This window comes from Leucopleurus acutus (assembly GCF_964270905.1).
Source record: "Leucopleurus acutus genome assembly, chromosome: 11".
NCBI classification, from domain to species: domain Eukaryota; kingdom Metazoa; phylum Chordata; class Mammalia; order Artiodactyla; family Delphinidae; genus Leucopleurus; species Leucopleurus acutus.
In genome coordinates this window covers 56,483,718-56,499,178 of record NC_139152.1, presented here as the reverse complement: position 1 = coordinate 56,499,178, position 15,461 = coordinate 56,483,718, and the positions used below count along the sequence as shown (strand labels likewise).

Sequence of the window (15,461 nt, the reverse complement as noted above, 5' to 3'; positions counted from 1 at the left end):
GAAAACCAACTACTGAAGCAGTTTGAAATCAATCACCTATGCTTTTATTCATATGTTAAGTCACTTACCCATGTTAGATTTCCAATATATAATGCAATTCTCTTTCCAGTATATGTATAGACAACATTTGGTGCTGCTCCTTTACCCACATCATCACCAACAGTTGGTGGGAGAGTATCCATGTAATCCCGATCTTCTGGGGCATCTCCATTATTTGCAGATGGAGAGATGACATCATCATACAAATCTATCTGATCATGCCCACCATATTCAGCTTCCTGAGATACAGAAATAATGCTCTAGATTATACAATAGTCAGACTACTACTAAACAGATTTGAATGCAAATTCATTCAACTATTTTGTTTTAAACATTTGGTAGAAGACAGAAACAGCCAAAGATCTCAGTACAAATCTTTTCACTTTATGCCACAGACGTATTCTTCTTGAACAGTGCCTATAAAGCAAATTTCTATACAATCAATCCTATTTTCCCACCGATATTTATTATAATACAGGAAATAACATTCCTCTAGGAATAGAATAACATGTAGACAAAATAAAGTAATAATAAAAAACTTTCCATGGAAATAAAATACTCTAAAAGTAACAACACATGAATACAAATAGATGGGCTTACATTTTTTTGACACAAAAATATCACAAAATCAGAGCCATTACAAATATTTTAATATTTAACAGGAAAATACAACTATTGTTTTCTTTGGTATTCAGTATCTTGCTTCCCAACTCTGAAAGCTATTAGTTTTAGAAAAAGCATAGTGAGCTAAGCCATAGGAAAGGGATAAAGAAATGTGGGTATGTAAATGATTCCGTATGTCACAACAAATGAACAGGGGAAAGAGAAACAATAAATAAAACACAGGTTAAACTATCCAAATTAGTATCTATTAATAGTTTCATTATTCTCCGTCAACAAAGAGTTAATGCTTACCTGACTTCTTAGTCAATTGGCAAAAGATATCTACATAGCCAAGAGAAAAGGGATACGAACAAGGATCTAGTAAAGCTTTGCCATTGTCAGCAGCAGAATTAAAGCAATGCTAGTAGATGCCACTTACATGCCCAAGTGATATGCAAGTAAGAGGTAAACGAAAAAAAAGCAAATATGTGAACAGGAGAAAAATGGAAAAATAGGGTTCAATCTGTAAATAAGCACAAGAAAAATGAAATGCAGGTACTGGCAGAACACTGAACACCACTTAAATTGCCTTTGGTAACAGTTACTGGGCCACAGGCTTGACTAGCCAGTATCAGAGGAAAAGTTCTATTTTTATCTTCCTCCCTTTCCACCGCCAAGTACCTAGATGGATGTGAACTATTTTATTCTTATGAGGTAGAATATTTGAGATAATAAGGGAAGAGAGGCAATTACACTTAGGAAACAATAAACTTAAGGAGTTCAGACATAACTCATATCATCTCCATTAATACAATTCACTAAGGATGAATACAAATGGCACATAAGGAAAAGCTAATAGTTTTAGGGACTATTATATGGATAAAGAATGACACAGAGAAGATATTTGTGATGACTGTGAACAGATCAACAAAATATTTTTATTATAGGCCCCAAGGGAACATGGCTGTTGTTTTGTTATTCAGAAGGGAGCCAGAAAAAGATTTTTTAAAAAAGAAACAGAAAAAGAAAAAAATCTAGAAGGGGAAATACCACTTATAACGCATAGCCAAAGGGACCTGAAATTTGTAAAGTCATTTCAGGTAACCTTCTGCATAACGAAGTTATCCAATTTACTGATTATGTAACAGAATCACTACATAACATTGTTAACCAGGTTGAATGTCTGTAACATTTAACAAGGAACAAAAATCTCAAGGTAAGTCAGAGAACAAAACCATCATTAGCAATGGGCAGAAACTAAGACCACAAGTCACTGAATAATGCCATAATTTTGTTTGTACAACAATACCAAAATAACCTTTGAGAACTGAGTTTTCAAAAACCAAGCAACATGATCAAATCGCAGTGATAAGCAAAAATTAGAAAAAAGAAGGGTGAGTTTTGTTATGAAGTTTCAGTGTAGCTGAAGCTTCAGGTGGCATGGCTGCAGCAGTGATTCCACACACTTAAGATACTAAAAACCTTCCCGCAAGGGGTAGTGGGCACTTTAGACTCTTTGGCAATCCAGTTCTGTACATCAAGTAGAATTATTATTACTATTATTCAAAAGGAGTTGTGTTTCCATCCTCCTCAGCAGAGACTATAATCACACTATATGGTCTGAGGGAGAGTAAAAGAGAATGCAAGGGTTATTAATAGCAGCACTAAAGTAAAAGTATTTAGATTTACACTTTCATGAAACAGGTTAACACAACATGATTTTTCATTAGTTGTAAATCTAGGAAAATGTTCACATAAGTAGACATCATTTACAAGCATAATTGCAGCTACACTAACCTGGTGAATCACCATGACTTACTATTTTTGTCCATCCACGAATTCCTATGTTGACACCAACCAATTTTCCATACTGATATGATTCTACCAATATTTAGGATCAGCCATTTTGTCTGGTAGCTGGACTGCTTCCAATTGGTTGAAGTATGATGCTAATTGAGACCATGGTCCTGGGGTTTGATCTCCATGTGGACTAGTTAGCTTCGCTCAGTTCCAAGGCCACAGCCTGTACTTCTAGCCCCAATGGTATGCATTTGGACTTGGTGAAAAAATATTAATGAATCTGAATACATTTGCCACCATTACTAAAATGCAACTCAAAACACATACTCTTCTGTAGTATCAGTAATCTTCCTTTTCAGCTTTAGCATATCACACCTATCCTCCAGATTAAGGAAAAAAAAAATATATATATACACACACACAGAACACATCCTACTTTCTGTTCCCACTCTAAAAAGGGGGAAAACATGCACATTCAGAAATTATGGAAAATGTATATCATGTGTCACAAATAAAGAAGGTGAGCTCTGAAAGTCTATTGGACAAACTTTGTCAAAGAGAGATAGCCCACAGTGTCAAGTTCTACTATGTAGTCTTTTTGATTATTACCATTAGGAAATTTTAATGGCATTCAAAAACAACAACAACAAAAAATAATCAACATTACCCCTCTAATTATTTTAGATACCAAATACTGCCCAATTGTAACTATCTACTTTTCATAGCAGCTAATCACCAATAGAGCTGTACATTACATATAAATTCCAGTAGGCAACAGCTCTTAGGGTTTGTTAAAAAATCCACTAAGTTATTTCATTCCCTACATTCTAATTACTATAATCATTTTAAAGGCAAGGTATCCTTTCAAGATTGTACACTTCAAGATTATGTTCCTCATGATATATGAGTAGCTGTTGCCCAGTCAGAGAAAACACTTAAATTAAGATGGATAGTAAAATAACCAAAATTCAATCAGCTCCTTTTAAAAGCAGTGTTTCTCAACCTTTTTTTCATTATCATTAACCCCTCCCTCCAAAGAATTATTTTTTAGACATACTTTCCCTAATCACCTCCCATAAAATTTTCATGTCACAGATATACTGTATACCATTATTGGGATGACTGTGGTATAGTTGTACTGTATTTTCACTCTCCCTGATAGGCCCAAGACTGCTTTTGGTGGTCCTAAAATTGTATTAATACCACTCCTGCATTCTATGATACTACCACTAATGGCACAGCAAAGGCCACTTGTTCAAAGTCTTCGCAGTAAAAAAAAAAAAAAAAAAAAGGAAATTTAATAGTCATTTCCATTTAGAGAAATATAGCAGGGGGAAAGGTTTTATTTTGCATTTACAAAATGTATTCTATACCATGGAAGAGAATATAATATACCAGCACATAAAATCCAACAGCAAACAATCTAATACATATTTATCTTTTTAAAATACTTCACTTTCTGATTTTGTCTATGTTTCAAGTAGATATTAAAATTAGTTTGTAATCCCTGTAAAAAGCTCAACTAATGGTAAGGAAGCCAACTTGGTACTAAAAATATGCCACATAAACCACAAAGTGGGCAACTGAATGAACTACTCATAAATAATAAAACTGAGTAAGAAGAGTTCCAGCTCCCCTAAACATTTCTTCTATCCAAGTTTCTGAATCAATCTCTACCTACCTCAGTTTCCACCTTACAAGCCTTATCTTAGAGGGTTCTCTATTCAACATAAATTTATCAGAAATAAGATTTCACTGATATTTGCCTAATAAACTTATTTTCCAAAATTAGCTAGACATTGGCTATAGTAGATACACAATAACTAAATATAAACTATAAAGACTCATGATATAAAGGCAAGTAGAGTTATAAGCATGTCTAGGTCTCTAGCTTCCAAATGAATTTTTTCCCACTACCTATATACATTTTCATTTTAAAGTTGGATGGTCAGATTACTAAGTGAGCACTGCTATCAGTGACCTACCACCAGGTACATCAATAACTAAATGCCACATTAAGAGCTTTTCCTCCCCAAACAAGCAAAATACACACTATTTCAACGCACCCAGCATAAGCTTTCCTGAAGTTCATAGAACCTGACTTTCCTCTCCTCTGCCAACAAAAATTCTACAGATAAAGATACACATAAAGGAGTGGTTTCTATAACACATGACCTGTCAGTGTTATATTTATGTATGTGTCTCCCAATCCCACTACAGTGCACTCTAAGGACAGACTATCTAAACTTTGTATCCTTCCTTGTTGGCATATAACAAATACTCAAGATATATTAAACAATTGAGTTAAAAAATTTAATTTAGTTTTGGTCAAAATAAAAATCTATAATTATTAAATATTAGGCTAGTTACTACCTTCAAGTACAAATCCCAGTTCAAACTGAATTGATACACACTATAGAGGCTGAAACCACCCACTTTCTTCTCAACTCCAAATCCAAGGTAGAGGTTTGGAAGTTCAAATTCTTCCACTGGAGCAACTGTTCTCAATTTGGTTGGTTACATGCAAAGACCTTCAACTTAAGAACTAAAAGAGCAGCTATAAGGAATAGTTGAGTCCCTTGTGCCGTCTCCCTTTCTCCAATTTCATTCTTCATTCTCCATTCTTAATTTATCTGGTGAAGAAAGGAACTATTCTATAGTTTCACTAACTTTTTCTCACACCATATCCAAATGAAAGTTTCTTCTAAGACAGCAGAATATCTCATATTTTGAAATAGGTTTATTATACTGTTCTATACCAAAACACACATGGAAAAAAAAGCATCATAAAAGTATGACCATTTAAAATTTAAAAAAATGAAAAATACATGTATTACAAAGAATTTCAAAGCATACTGTGCAATTAAAACTACAGCTCACATTGAAGAACAAAGATTTTTTTCAAATGTTTACAGCAGTTTAGAAGCCAAAGTCATGACCCGTTATACTTAGCAAAACATTTTACTCAACTACAACAAAATAAAGAGCCATAGTGGGGACTTCCCTGGTGGCGCAGTGGTTAAGAATCCGCCTGCCAGTGCAGGGGACACGGGATCGAGCCCTGGTCCAGGAAGATCCCACATGCCGCGGAGCAGCTAAGCCCGTGCGCCACAACTACTGAGCCTGCGCTCTAGAGTGCCGCAACTACTGAGCCTGCGCTCTAGAGCTTGTGCTCCGCAACAAGAGAAGCCACGCTCACCGTAACTAGAGAAAGCCTGTGTGCAGCAACGAAGACCCAACACAGCCAAAAAAAAGTCATAGTTTACTACAGCAACCAGCAGAAGTAATGTCACTGCAAAGTAAGAGTGCAAAATAAAACAATCAATAATAATTTTGTAGTTGCCTCTAATTCTGATAAAATTTCAGATAAATATTTCAATGATAGTAACATTATTAAAAATGAAGGATGAACCTTAAAATCCACCAACTATCCTTATGTGGCCATATTTTAAACAGGAATTACCACAGCAAGCAGATTACAAAGGCCAGTGATATGCAAAATAATAACAAAAACAAAGTCTCTTTAATCCCATTAACCGATTGAAAAGTACAAATATCTTTCTAGTAAAAATCATGCAACTATGTGTGAAATATAATACTATATGTACAAATCAACAAAAAGTTACATTTTTAAAAGAACCCTTTAAAGCAGTTTCTCATCAGGGTCACAGAATTTTAACCTCTTCTTACCTCCTGCTCAGTCAGCACTAGTTGCTGCACAGGGATAAGCAAGTATCACTACATCCAGCTATACAGGTTAGAGAAATGCCCATCCCAAATTAAACAGGCAAAAGCCTAAAAAATATTTAATTAAAAGGTTCTGAAGAAAGCTCAACTTCTAAAATTGTAGCCCAATTCTTCCTTTATTGTGGGTAGAAAGACAAAGCACATATATTTTCTTGTAAGAAAGCTAATGAAGACTGTCTTGAACATTTAACTCTTCCTTTACTTCCAGATATGGACCCCTTTTCGATGGAATGTCACACTTATTTGATAAATAAAAGGAAAAGAAATTTCCTGAGAAGTCTTTGTCTACTGACCTTAAAAAAGGATTAGAATCTGACTCTGTTTAGCACTCAAGGTAATTTTCTAAACTGTCATTGACACAACTCAGGCATCATATATCCAAAATATAAACACAACAAAAAAGAAAAATTTTTAAACTTAATGTTTGATTACAGTGGGTTACATTTAAATATTCAGTCTTTATCGGAGTAGGAAACATTTAAAGCTAATTGCATTTTTTTTTCTAATATTTAAACCAGGGGCACAATCATCCCTCAAAAAAACCAGAAAAGATTTCTAGCTTTCCCTATTTAAAATAAAATCTTTAGCCCCTAGTCAGAAATAAGATCCTTAATGGAAGGGGGAAAAACCCACAAAAACACATTAACCAGAATTTTACTAAGCTTCTCATATGGACCTGGAAAATATAAGAGATAAAGCGATTAGGTGCACTGCAATTACGCACAATTTAATTTTTTAAATGTGTTACTACATAAAAGGGAGTAGAGATGTGAGCAGTAGGCTTACAGCTTAAACGTCACTACTCTAGTAACAACCCTTCGCAAGGATGCCCAACATCAGACATCATAGCTCCACAGCTAGTCCTTCTAGGCTACTGTGGCCAGTGAGATACCGGAAAAACCTTGCATTCTCACTTTCTCCAGCCTTTCAAAACCCCTCGGAGGACAGTAAACATTTTGCTTTCGGAAATCGGGTCATAGCTACAATCCTTTATTTTAAAACCAACACCACGTGAATTTCGGGTGAGATTCTTTCATCACACCTCTTATCTCTTGGTGAGCTACCGCCTTTTTTTGTTCCATCCAGCCCTCGGGCGTCCAAGTCTTCCTTTTCGCCCGGGCCACCTATCTTCACAGGTATTTTCATCACAAAGGCCAAGCACGAACGACTGGGCCTCAAAGGCACTACAAGCCCTGGGCCACCGAGGCAGGGAGGCAGCGAACCGACTTTTTAAACACGAGCCATGGGTCCGAAAGTCAAAGGACTTGTTGCAAACTTGCCCGCCACGAAGCCGCCTTCCCGGAGTGTGAGGGGAGGAGGAAGAAGGCGCCACGCCGAAACCTGTCGCAAACACGAGCAGGAAAGCGCAGGAAGCAGAGCGCGCGGGATACAAAGGGCCGTGAATGCGGCCTTCCATGAGGCGACCGTGCGCCGACAGAGACAAAATGGAGCGACCGGAAGAATCGGAGCCCGAGCGGCAGGGCCGGGGGCGAGACGGCGGCCGGCGCGCGCCCCGCCAGGCTTCCTCCTCGCCCCGGCGGCCGGGGAGGGGGCGCAGGGGCGGCCCGTTCTCCCCCCGCGCACAAGCCGCCCCTCCGCCCAGGCCTAACACGGCGGGAAGCGCCCGCCGGCCGCCGCCAACAATGGGGAGCGAGGCAGCGGAGAGGGAGGGGTCGGCGGCGGCTGCACGGCGGCCCGCGTCCGCGCTCGGGGACCCGCGGCGGGTGGCGGCGCCTGCCGCCCGCAAGACGACGTGCTAGAACGAGGGGTGAAGGGGGCGCCGCGCCTGGGTCGGGCGGCGCGGCCCACAGGCGCCAAGGGCGCACGGGCTGCAGCCGCGGCGGCTCGCGGCCCACGGTGGGCCCCGGGTCCGCATCCCGGCCGCAGCACCGCCTACTTCGGCGGCGTGGGCCCAGGGCCCTCACGTACCTGGTTGAACTCTTCGCCCACATCCGCGTAAATGTCTATGTGGTCCACACCGTCCGCCATCTTCCCTCGGCCTCGGCCGCCGCCGCCGCTACCTCCTGCAGGTCCGCCCGCCGCGGCAGCAGCAGCGGATCTAGCGGCGGGGGCGGGGCGCGCTGCGTCACTTCCGAGGGCTGAGGCGGGGGCGGCAGGGGGCGTGCGTCTGCTCCGCTGCCGCCAGTTCCGCAGGCGGAGAATCAAAACTGCACCTCGGAGGGCACAAGCGGTTTCTTTTGTGTGTCTGGATTAGGCTTGGGGGGCGGGGCGGGGAGGGGCGGGGGTGGTCCCAGTTATTTCCAGAGACTGTGGTTTCACGTTGTCCCTGGTAGACTCAAGCGTTTTGTGATATTTTCATTTCTCGGTTTTTCTTACATTTCTCACAGCCAGGGCTTTTAGAGAGGTGGAAGTTTTATGTTACGATGAAATACAAAGTGTAGCTCCGCTTTCTGTGAGCGCCCAGAGAGGATGTCTCACCCCTGCAACCTCAGAGACCAGCAGAATTTCGTTTACCTTGTGAACGCTAGTTACCCGTTGATGATTATCTTTAGTTATTTGCATGCTACTTGTGTCATTTGCATGCTGTTTATCTTTCCATCTGTATCATCGGCATCGTCTTCTTTCCTCTCCTCCGCGTCCCACCTCCCCCCACCCCCAACCTTTCATCTCTCTTCATTTGTTTCCTCCTTTGAGCTGCAGTTGGTTTTCTCTGGGATAGTTTAAATGCCTCTAACTTGAATGCGGTCCCCCTCGGACCCACCCTATAAGGTGGAGGTATCTTCAGGCAAGGGCTTCACTCTTAGACTCAAAGAATGTCAGAAAACTGGAAAAGGTGTCATTAAATCCAAACATCTTTTACAGTTGAGAAAGGGAACAGAGACCTAAAGAATCGGTTTTTCCTAGTGGCATGGTGGTTGGGTATCCGCCTGCCAATGCAGGGGAGCTGGGTTGGAGCCCTGGTCCGGGAAAATCCCACATGCTGCGGAGCAATTACGCCCGTGCGCCACAACTACTGAGCCTGCGCTCTAGAGCCTGTGAGCCGCAACTACTGAGCCCGTGTGCCACAACTACTGAGGCCAGTGTGCCTAGAGTCTGTGCTCCGCCACCGCAAGAAGCCCGAGTACCGCGACAAAAAGTAGACCTGCTCTTCGCAACTAGAGAAAACCCGTGCACAGCAACGAAGACCCAACGCAGCCAAAAAGAAATAAATCAAATAAATAAATTTATTTTTTTAAAAAAGAACGGGGGCTTCCCTGGTGGCGCAGTGGTTGAGAGTCCGCCTGCCGATGCAGGGGACACGGGTTCGTGCCCCGGTCTGGGAAGGTCCCACATGCCGCGGAGCGACTAGACACGTGAGCCATGGCCTCTGAGCCTGCGCGTCCAGAGCCTGTGCTCCGCAAAGGGAGAGGCCACAACAGTGAGAGGCCCGGGTACCGCAAAATAATAATAATAATAAATAAATAAAATAAAAAAAGAACCAGAGTGGTTTAACCGGAGTCACGTGGTTAATAAAGAAAGCTTTTGCCACCAATATAGCAGTCCTCCATTAAAGAGGTTTTCAGTTACCTGGGGTCAACTGCAATCCAAAAATATTAAATGGAAAATTCTGGAAATAGACAATTTCTAAGTTTTAAGTTGCTACCGTTCTTAGTAGTGTCAAGTAATCTTTAGCCATCCCACTCCAACCAGCCCTGGAAATGAATCATCTTTTTGTCTAGCACTTTTTTTTTAATGTTTTTTTTATTGTGGTAAAAGTCACATAATATAAAACATACCATTTTAACCATATTTAACTGTACAGTTCAGTAGCACTCAAATTGTTGTGCAATTCTCACCATCATCCATCTCCCGAATTTTTCACCTTCCTAAACTGAAACTCTGTCCCCTTTAAACACTAACTCCCCATTCCCCCTCCCCACGCCCCTATCCCCTGGCATCTACCAATGCAGTTTCTGACTCTATGAATTTGACTATTCTAGGTACCTCATATAAGTGGAATCAAACAGTATTTGTCTGCATCTAAAGTATATTGGAATGCATTTTTAAGGTTTACTTAATATATGTCCTGCAGACAGATTGTACCTTTTTTTCCCCCTGTGCTGTACAGTAGGCACTCACCAGCCATCTACTTCACACATAGTAGTGTACATACGTCAATCTGAATCTCCCAGTCCATCCAACCACCCCTCCCCCCTTGGTGTCCGTACGTTTGTTCTCTGCGTCTGTGTCTATTTCCGCTTTGTAAATAGGTTTATCTATACCATTTCTCTAAATTCCACATATGTGTGTTAATACCTATTAGTCCAGAAAAAAACATTGTATACGTAGGGGTCAGTACTATCTGCAGTTTCAGGCATCCACTGGGGTCTTGGAACATATCCCCTCAGGTAAGTGTGGACTACCACACTTTATTCAAAGGTGTCTCTCCAGTTTGAAACCTTCTCCCATTCTTTATTTCTTTTTCACCTTTTTTAAAACCCACCAAGTTAGAGTGTGTTTCATAAGATACATACTGCCCAGAAATTATTCATACAATGATAAGCCAAGTGATAACTGTGCTTAATATGGTAGAAAAGCTTGGTTGGAGTCTTAGAGACCAGTCTGGTGATCTGGATACAAATTTCTAGTCAGACACTTTACCACCTAGATGACCTCCTTCAAGTTACCTATCCTCTCTCATGTTCAATTTCAGAATCTTTAAAATTGGGGTAATAATATTTACCTCACCAAGGTTGAAGGTTGATAGTGGTTTAAATGACATAGTATGAAAAATGCCTATCTGCTTCTGCTTCTTGGAAACACTGATTTCCTTTTTCCTATGGGGCTTCATAGAAAAAAAGAGCCACTCATGATAAAGGGCAAGAGCATTTTTTAGATTGGTAATGTGGTAGGTGCAATAATGGCCCATCATAGAGTTCTACATCCCAATCCCTGGAATCTGTGAATATGTTACCTTACATTCTAAAACAGACTTTGCAGATATGATTAAGTTAGGAATCTTGAGATAGGGAGATTATCCTGGATTTCCTGGTGGGTCCAAAGGAATCACGAGAGTCCTATAAGTGAAAGAGCAAGGCAAGAGTCAGAGGAGAAGTGGGGTAAAAGCAGTTTTTGTTCTTTCAGTACGCTTAAAAATCACTCCAAGGTTCTGACTTCTATTGCTACCTGTGAAAAGTCAGCTGTTAACATGACTGTTTTATTGAAGGTCATTGGAGATTTCCCCCTCTGGCTGCTTTTAAGATTTTTTTCTCTTACACTTTGGTTTTCTGCTCTTTTACTGTGCATGTCTGGAAGTGTATTTCTTTCTTTCTTTCTTTCTTTAATAAATGAATAAGTGGGATTTATTATAACAAATGCTTTAAATATGAGATTTAAAGTTATTGGAAGTGGATTTCTTTTTATTTATGATGCTTGGAGTTCATTGGGCCTCTTGAATATATTGATTGGTGCCTTTCATAAGTTCTGGAAAATTCTCAGACACTATCTCTTCAAATATGGCTTCTGCCCCACTCTTTCTTCTCTCCTATAATTCCAATGAAATGTTTGTTAGATCTTTTCTATCCACTATTTCTCTTACCTTCTCTTTTTAATTTTCCATGCCTTTATCTCCCCCATGCTTCCTTTTTTTTTTTTTTTTTTTTGCGGTACGCAGGCCTCTCGCTGTTGTGACCTCTTCCGTTGCGGAGCACAGACTCCGGACGCGCAGGCTCAGCGGCCATGGCTCACGGGCCTAGCCGCTCCGCGGCATGTGGGATCTTTCCGGACCGGGGCACAAACCCGTGTCCCCTGCATCGGCAGGCGGACTCTTAAACACTGTGCCACCAGGGAAGCCCCCCATGCTCCATTTTGAATAGCTTTTTTTCTGGTTTATTTTCTGGATTACTAATTCTCTCTCCTATAGTGTTAGATTCATCTGTTGAGCTGTTAATTTTGTTTTTTAGCTTTTTTTTAAATTTTAGATTCTAAAATTTCTATTTCATTCTTTTTAAACTCTGTTAGGATCATTTTAATGACATCTTTTTTTTTTTTTTGTGAAAACTGTCGATCTTAGGTTTTATCTCTCTGGATATCATAACTGAATCACTTGAAGAAATAATGTGGGACATATGATGATTTTTTTTCCATAGAGGATTTTCATTTTCTTCTGGCATGCACCTGGTGATACCAACAAACCCAGATGATTGGGAATCTTGGGGAGATTGCTTTAGTTTGGTTTGCCCTTACTTCTCAGGGTACTGTCCTTGTGAAGACCAGCCCAAAATATGGTTTACCAAAATCACCACTTTTGACAGGTTCAGAATTATACTTTTGACAGGTCCTAGACTCCATATTTTGTTCCCCTAGATGTCAAAAGTGGAGTTAAAACTCTCAGCCATCTCTTTTGAATCTAAAAATGCCCCCCAGGACAAAAGCACTCTGAATGTATAGACACTATCCCCTTCTGCTTCTTGGCCAGATAATTCCTTACTCACTTCCTGTTTAGCTTTTTGATTATTTTATTTTATTTTTAAAAGTAATTTTTATAGCTTTTCATTTTAATTTTTGTTTTTATGGCCATGCCACACAACTTGTGGGATCTTAGTTCCCAGACCAGGGATTGAACCCATGCCCTTGGCAGTGAAAGCATGAGTCCTACACACTGGACCACCAGGGAATTCCCATATACAGTTTTTAAAGGTTACTTTCCATTTACGGTTATTACAAAATATTAGCTATATTCCCTGTGTTGTACAACACATCCTTGAGCCTATCTTACACCCAATAGTTTGTACCTCGCACTTCCCCAACTTTCTGATGATTTTAAAATGTTGTTGCAGGGTACATCCTTATTTGGCCACAAAATGAAACACTGTAGTGGGTTACAAAGGAAAATGCATAATAATTATGACAACAATGACAAACTTTTTCGCTTATTGAGTACTTTCTGCATAACAGTCTCTTTGTTAGACATCTTACAGCTGTTAATGTACATAGATGAAAGACAGGAGACTTGGGTTCTTGTCCTGGCTTTACAATTGACTAGTCAAGTAACCTTAGACAAGTCCTTTTCCTCAAGTCTTCCATGAAGGTCCCTCTCAGTTCTGAAATTCTGTTGTTCAGATCTACATAGAATTGAAGGTTCAAGGTGCCTTGGGAGAAATTTGACAATAGTATATTAAATATTGCAGAGGAGTTTCCGTCTAGCTCACCTGCATTAGTTTCCTATTGCTGCTGTAACAAACTACCATAAATTGAGTGACTTGAAGCAATACAAATTTATTATCTTACAGTTTTGGAGATCAGAAGTCTAAAATGGATCTCACTGGGCTAAAGTCAAGGTGTTGGCAGGGCTGGATTCTAGGAGGCTCTAGAGGAGAATCCCTTTTCTTGTTTTATCCATCTCCTATAGGCTGCCTACATGCTTTGGCTATGGCCCCCTTTCCACAATCACATCACTCCAATAGTATAAATAATATAAATTAAAATATTTAAGAAGAGTAGCAAAGAGATTGGAAGGGAGATAAGTAATGTTCTAAGGTTCCCTATTATACATTTGCTTTTTCTCTGTATAGAGGAACTTGCTCTCCTTTTCCATGTACATGGCCTTGCAACAATGGCAACCTCAGCTCCAGAGTTCAAATAACCACTATTCAAGAACATGGCCACCTGTCTTAGTTTCGATTACAAAATCTAAGGAGAAAGCAACTGATTAGCTCAGTTTTAATAGAAGTCTACTCCTAGTCAAGTTTGTCTAAGGCAGTAGGGTCACAGAGTAACAACTTGGCTTACAAATTCTACTCGTGTGAGTTAGGAAAGCATGGAGAATTGTCAGTGAAAGATGGTTGCTTTGAACTAAGCGGACACCCCAAAGGTTGTCTAACACATTCCACCTATTGAATGACAACACATAGACAAAAGCCTGATGGTTGGGGAAGGAAAATCCAAATCCATAAATATTTAACACATGCTATCATTCTGACTTACTCCAAATAAGTCAATGCCATAACCTCTGCAGGAACATGATTTTGGTTCTAACATACTACAGGCCATAGTTTAGTGCTGTGGTTCCCAAACTTTTTAAAATACTTACCCCTATCAGTATAACATTTAAAAACATACAGCCATAGTATATGAAAATGTAAATATTATTTCATTGAGACATTTTATATTAACATTTTTATACCATGAACATATATACAAATATACAATTTTAGAGGATGAAATAAATAAGATTTTAAAATGTCTTGCTAGGCTTCCCTGGTGGCACAGTGGTTGAGAGTCCGCCTGTCGATGCAGGGGACATGGGTTTGTGCCCCAGTCCGGGAAGATCCCACATGCCGCGGAGCGGCTGGGCCTGTGAGCCATGGCCGCTGAGCCTGCGCGTCCGGAGCCTGTGCTCCGCAACGGGAGAGGTCACAACAGCGAGAGGCCTGCGTACCGCAAAAAAAAAAAGTAAAATGTCTTGCTAATCATAATGGCCTAGTATTATCATTAGTGGATGTTAATCTGTATTTCAAATCTTCTTGAAATTTTGGGGTTTACGCTTGTCAAATCTGATTGCATCATCATTGTTTTCATCTATATGTACCTGACAAGGGTTCGTATTGGAAGTAGATAATGTTGGTTCTGCCATTTTCCTGCTTTCACTTGTACTTTCATTATTAGTATTAACTGTGAACCATGGTTTCTCAGGATTGTTTTTAAGACGATTGGACATTTCATTATGGTTAGTTTGGTTAAAGCTAGAGAATATAATCTGTAAGTCTGTATAACTGGGCTCTCATAAACTGCCACGTATCGAAATACACTGCAAGTGAAATGTATTAAGTGCCTGTGTGAGGGAATCTTTTTAGAATCCTCTGTGTTGAGGAGGAAATTCCCCTCTTTCCTCAGAATTGCCCCCAGTAGGAGGGATGATGTAGGAAGCAAAAGGAGTTAATGATTCAAAGTTCCTCACTTTCATGGGCCCTTTCCACAATTTGAGACCACTATTCCTTTCCACTCCACTTTCCTCTGTCATACAATGCCCCCTCATGCTGGATGGGGGTTGGAATGGCAGTGGGCATCTTATTGAGTCTAAGTGGAAATTGAATGATGGGGTACATTTAGTTTGGGGTTAAAAGAAAATATTTATGTTGTGTAAGTTATTGCTAGCCATCCTGATATAGGAATGCTTTCTAGAAATTTTTGTTGTTTTTTTTTTTTTTTTTTTTGCGGTACGCGGGTCTCTCACTGTTGTGGCCTCTCCTGTTGCGGAGCACAGGCTCCAAACGCGCAGGCCCAGCGGCCATGGCTCACGGGCCCAGCCGCTCCGCGGCATGTGGGATCCT

The 15,461-nt window shown here is 40.3% G+C and overlaps 1 protein-coding gene across 7 annotated transcripts in view; it reads right to left on the bottom strand.

Annotated features, from left to right (window-relative positions):
* The window catches only part of CPSF6 (cleavage and polyadenylation specific factor 6), a 33,861-nt gene extending 25,641 nt beyond the window's left edge, over window positions 1-8,220 (bottom strand). For all 7 annotated transcript variants that reach the window (XR_014326565.1, XM_082849401.1, XM_082849403.1 and 4 more), the window contains exons 1-2: window positions 8,119-8,220; window positions 69-278 (exon numbers count right to left, since the gene is read on the bottom strand). Coding sequence is in view for 6 of the 7 variants with exons in the window: in XM_082849401.1 (XP_082705527.1) it covers window positions 69-278; window positions 8,119-8,178 (270 nt within the window). In the remaining variant the exon portion in view is untranslated. The remainder of the gene's footprint in view (window positions 1-68; window positions 279-8,118) is intronic.
* Between the last annotated feature and the right edge of the window lie 7,241 nt (window positions 8,221-15,461).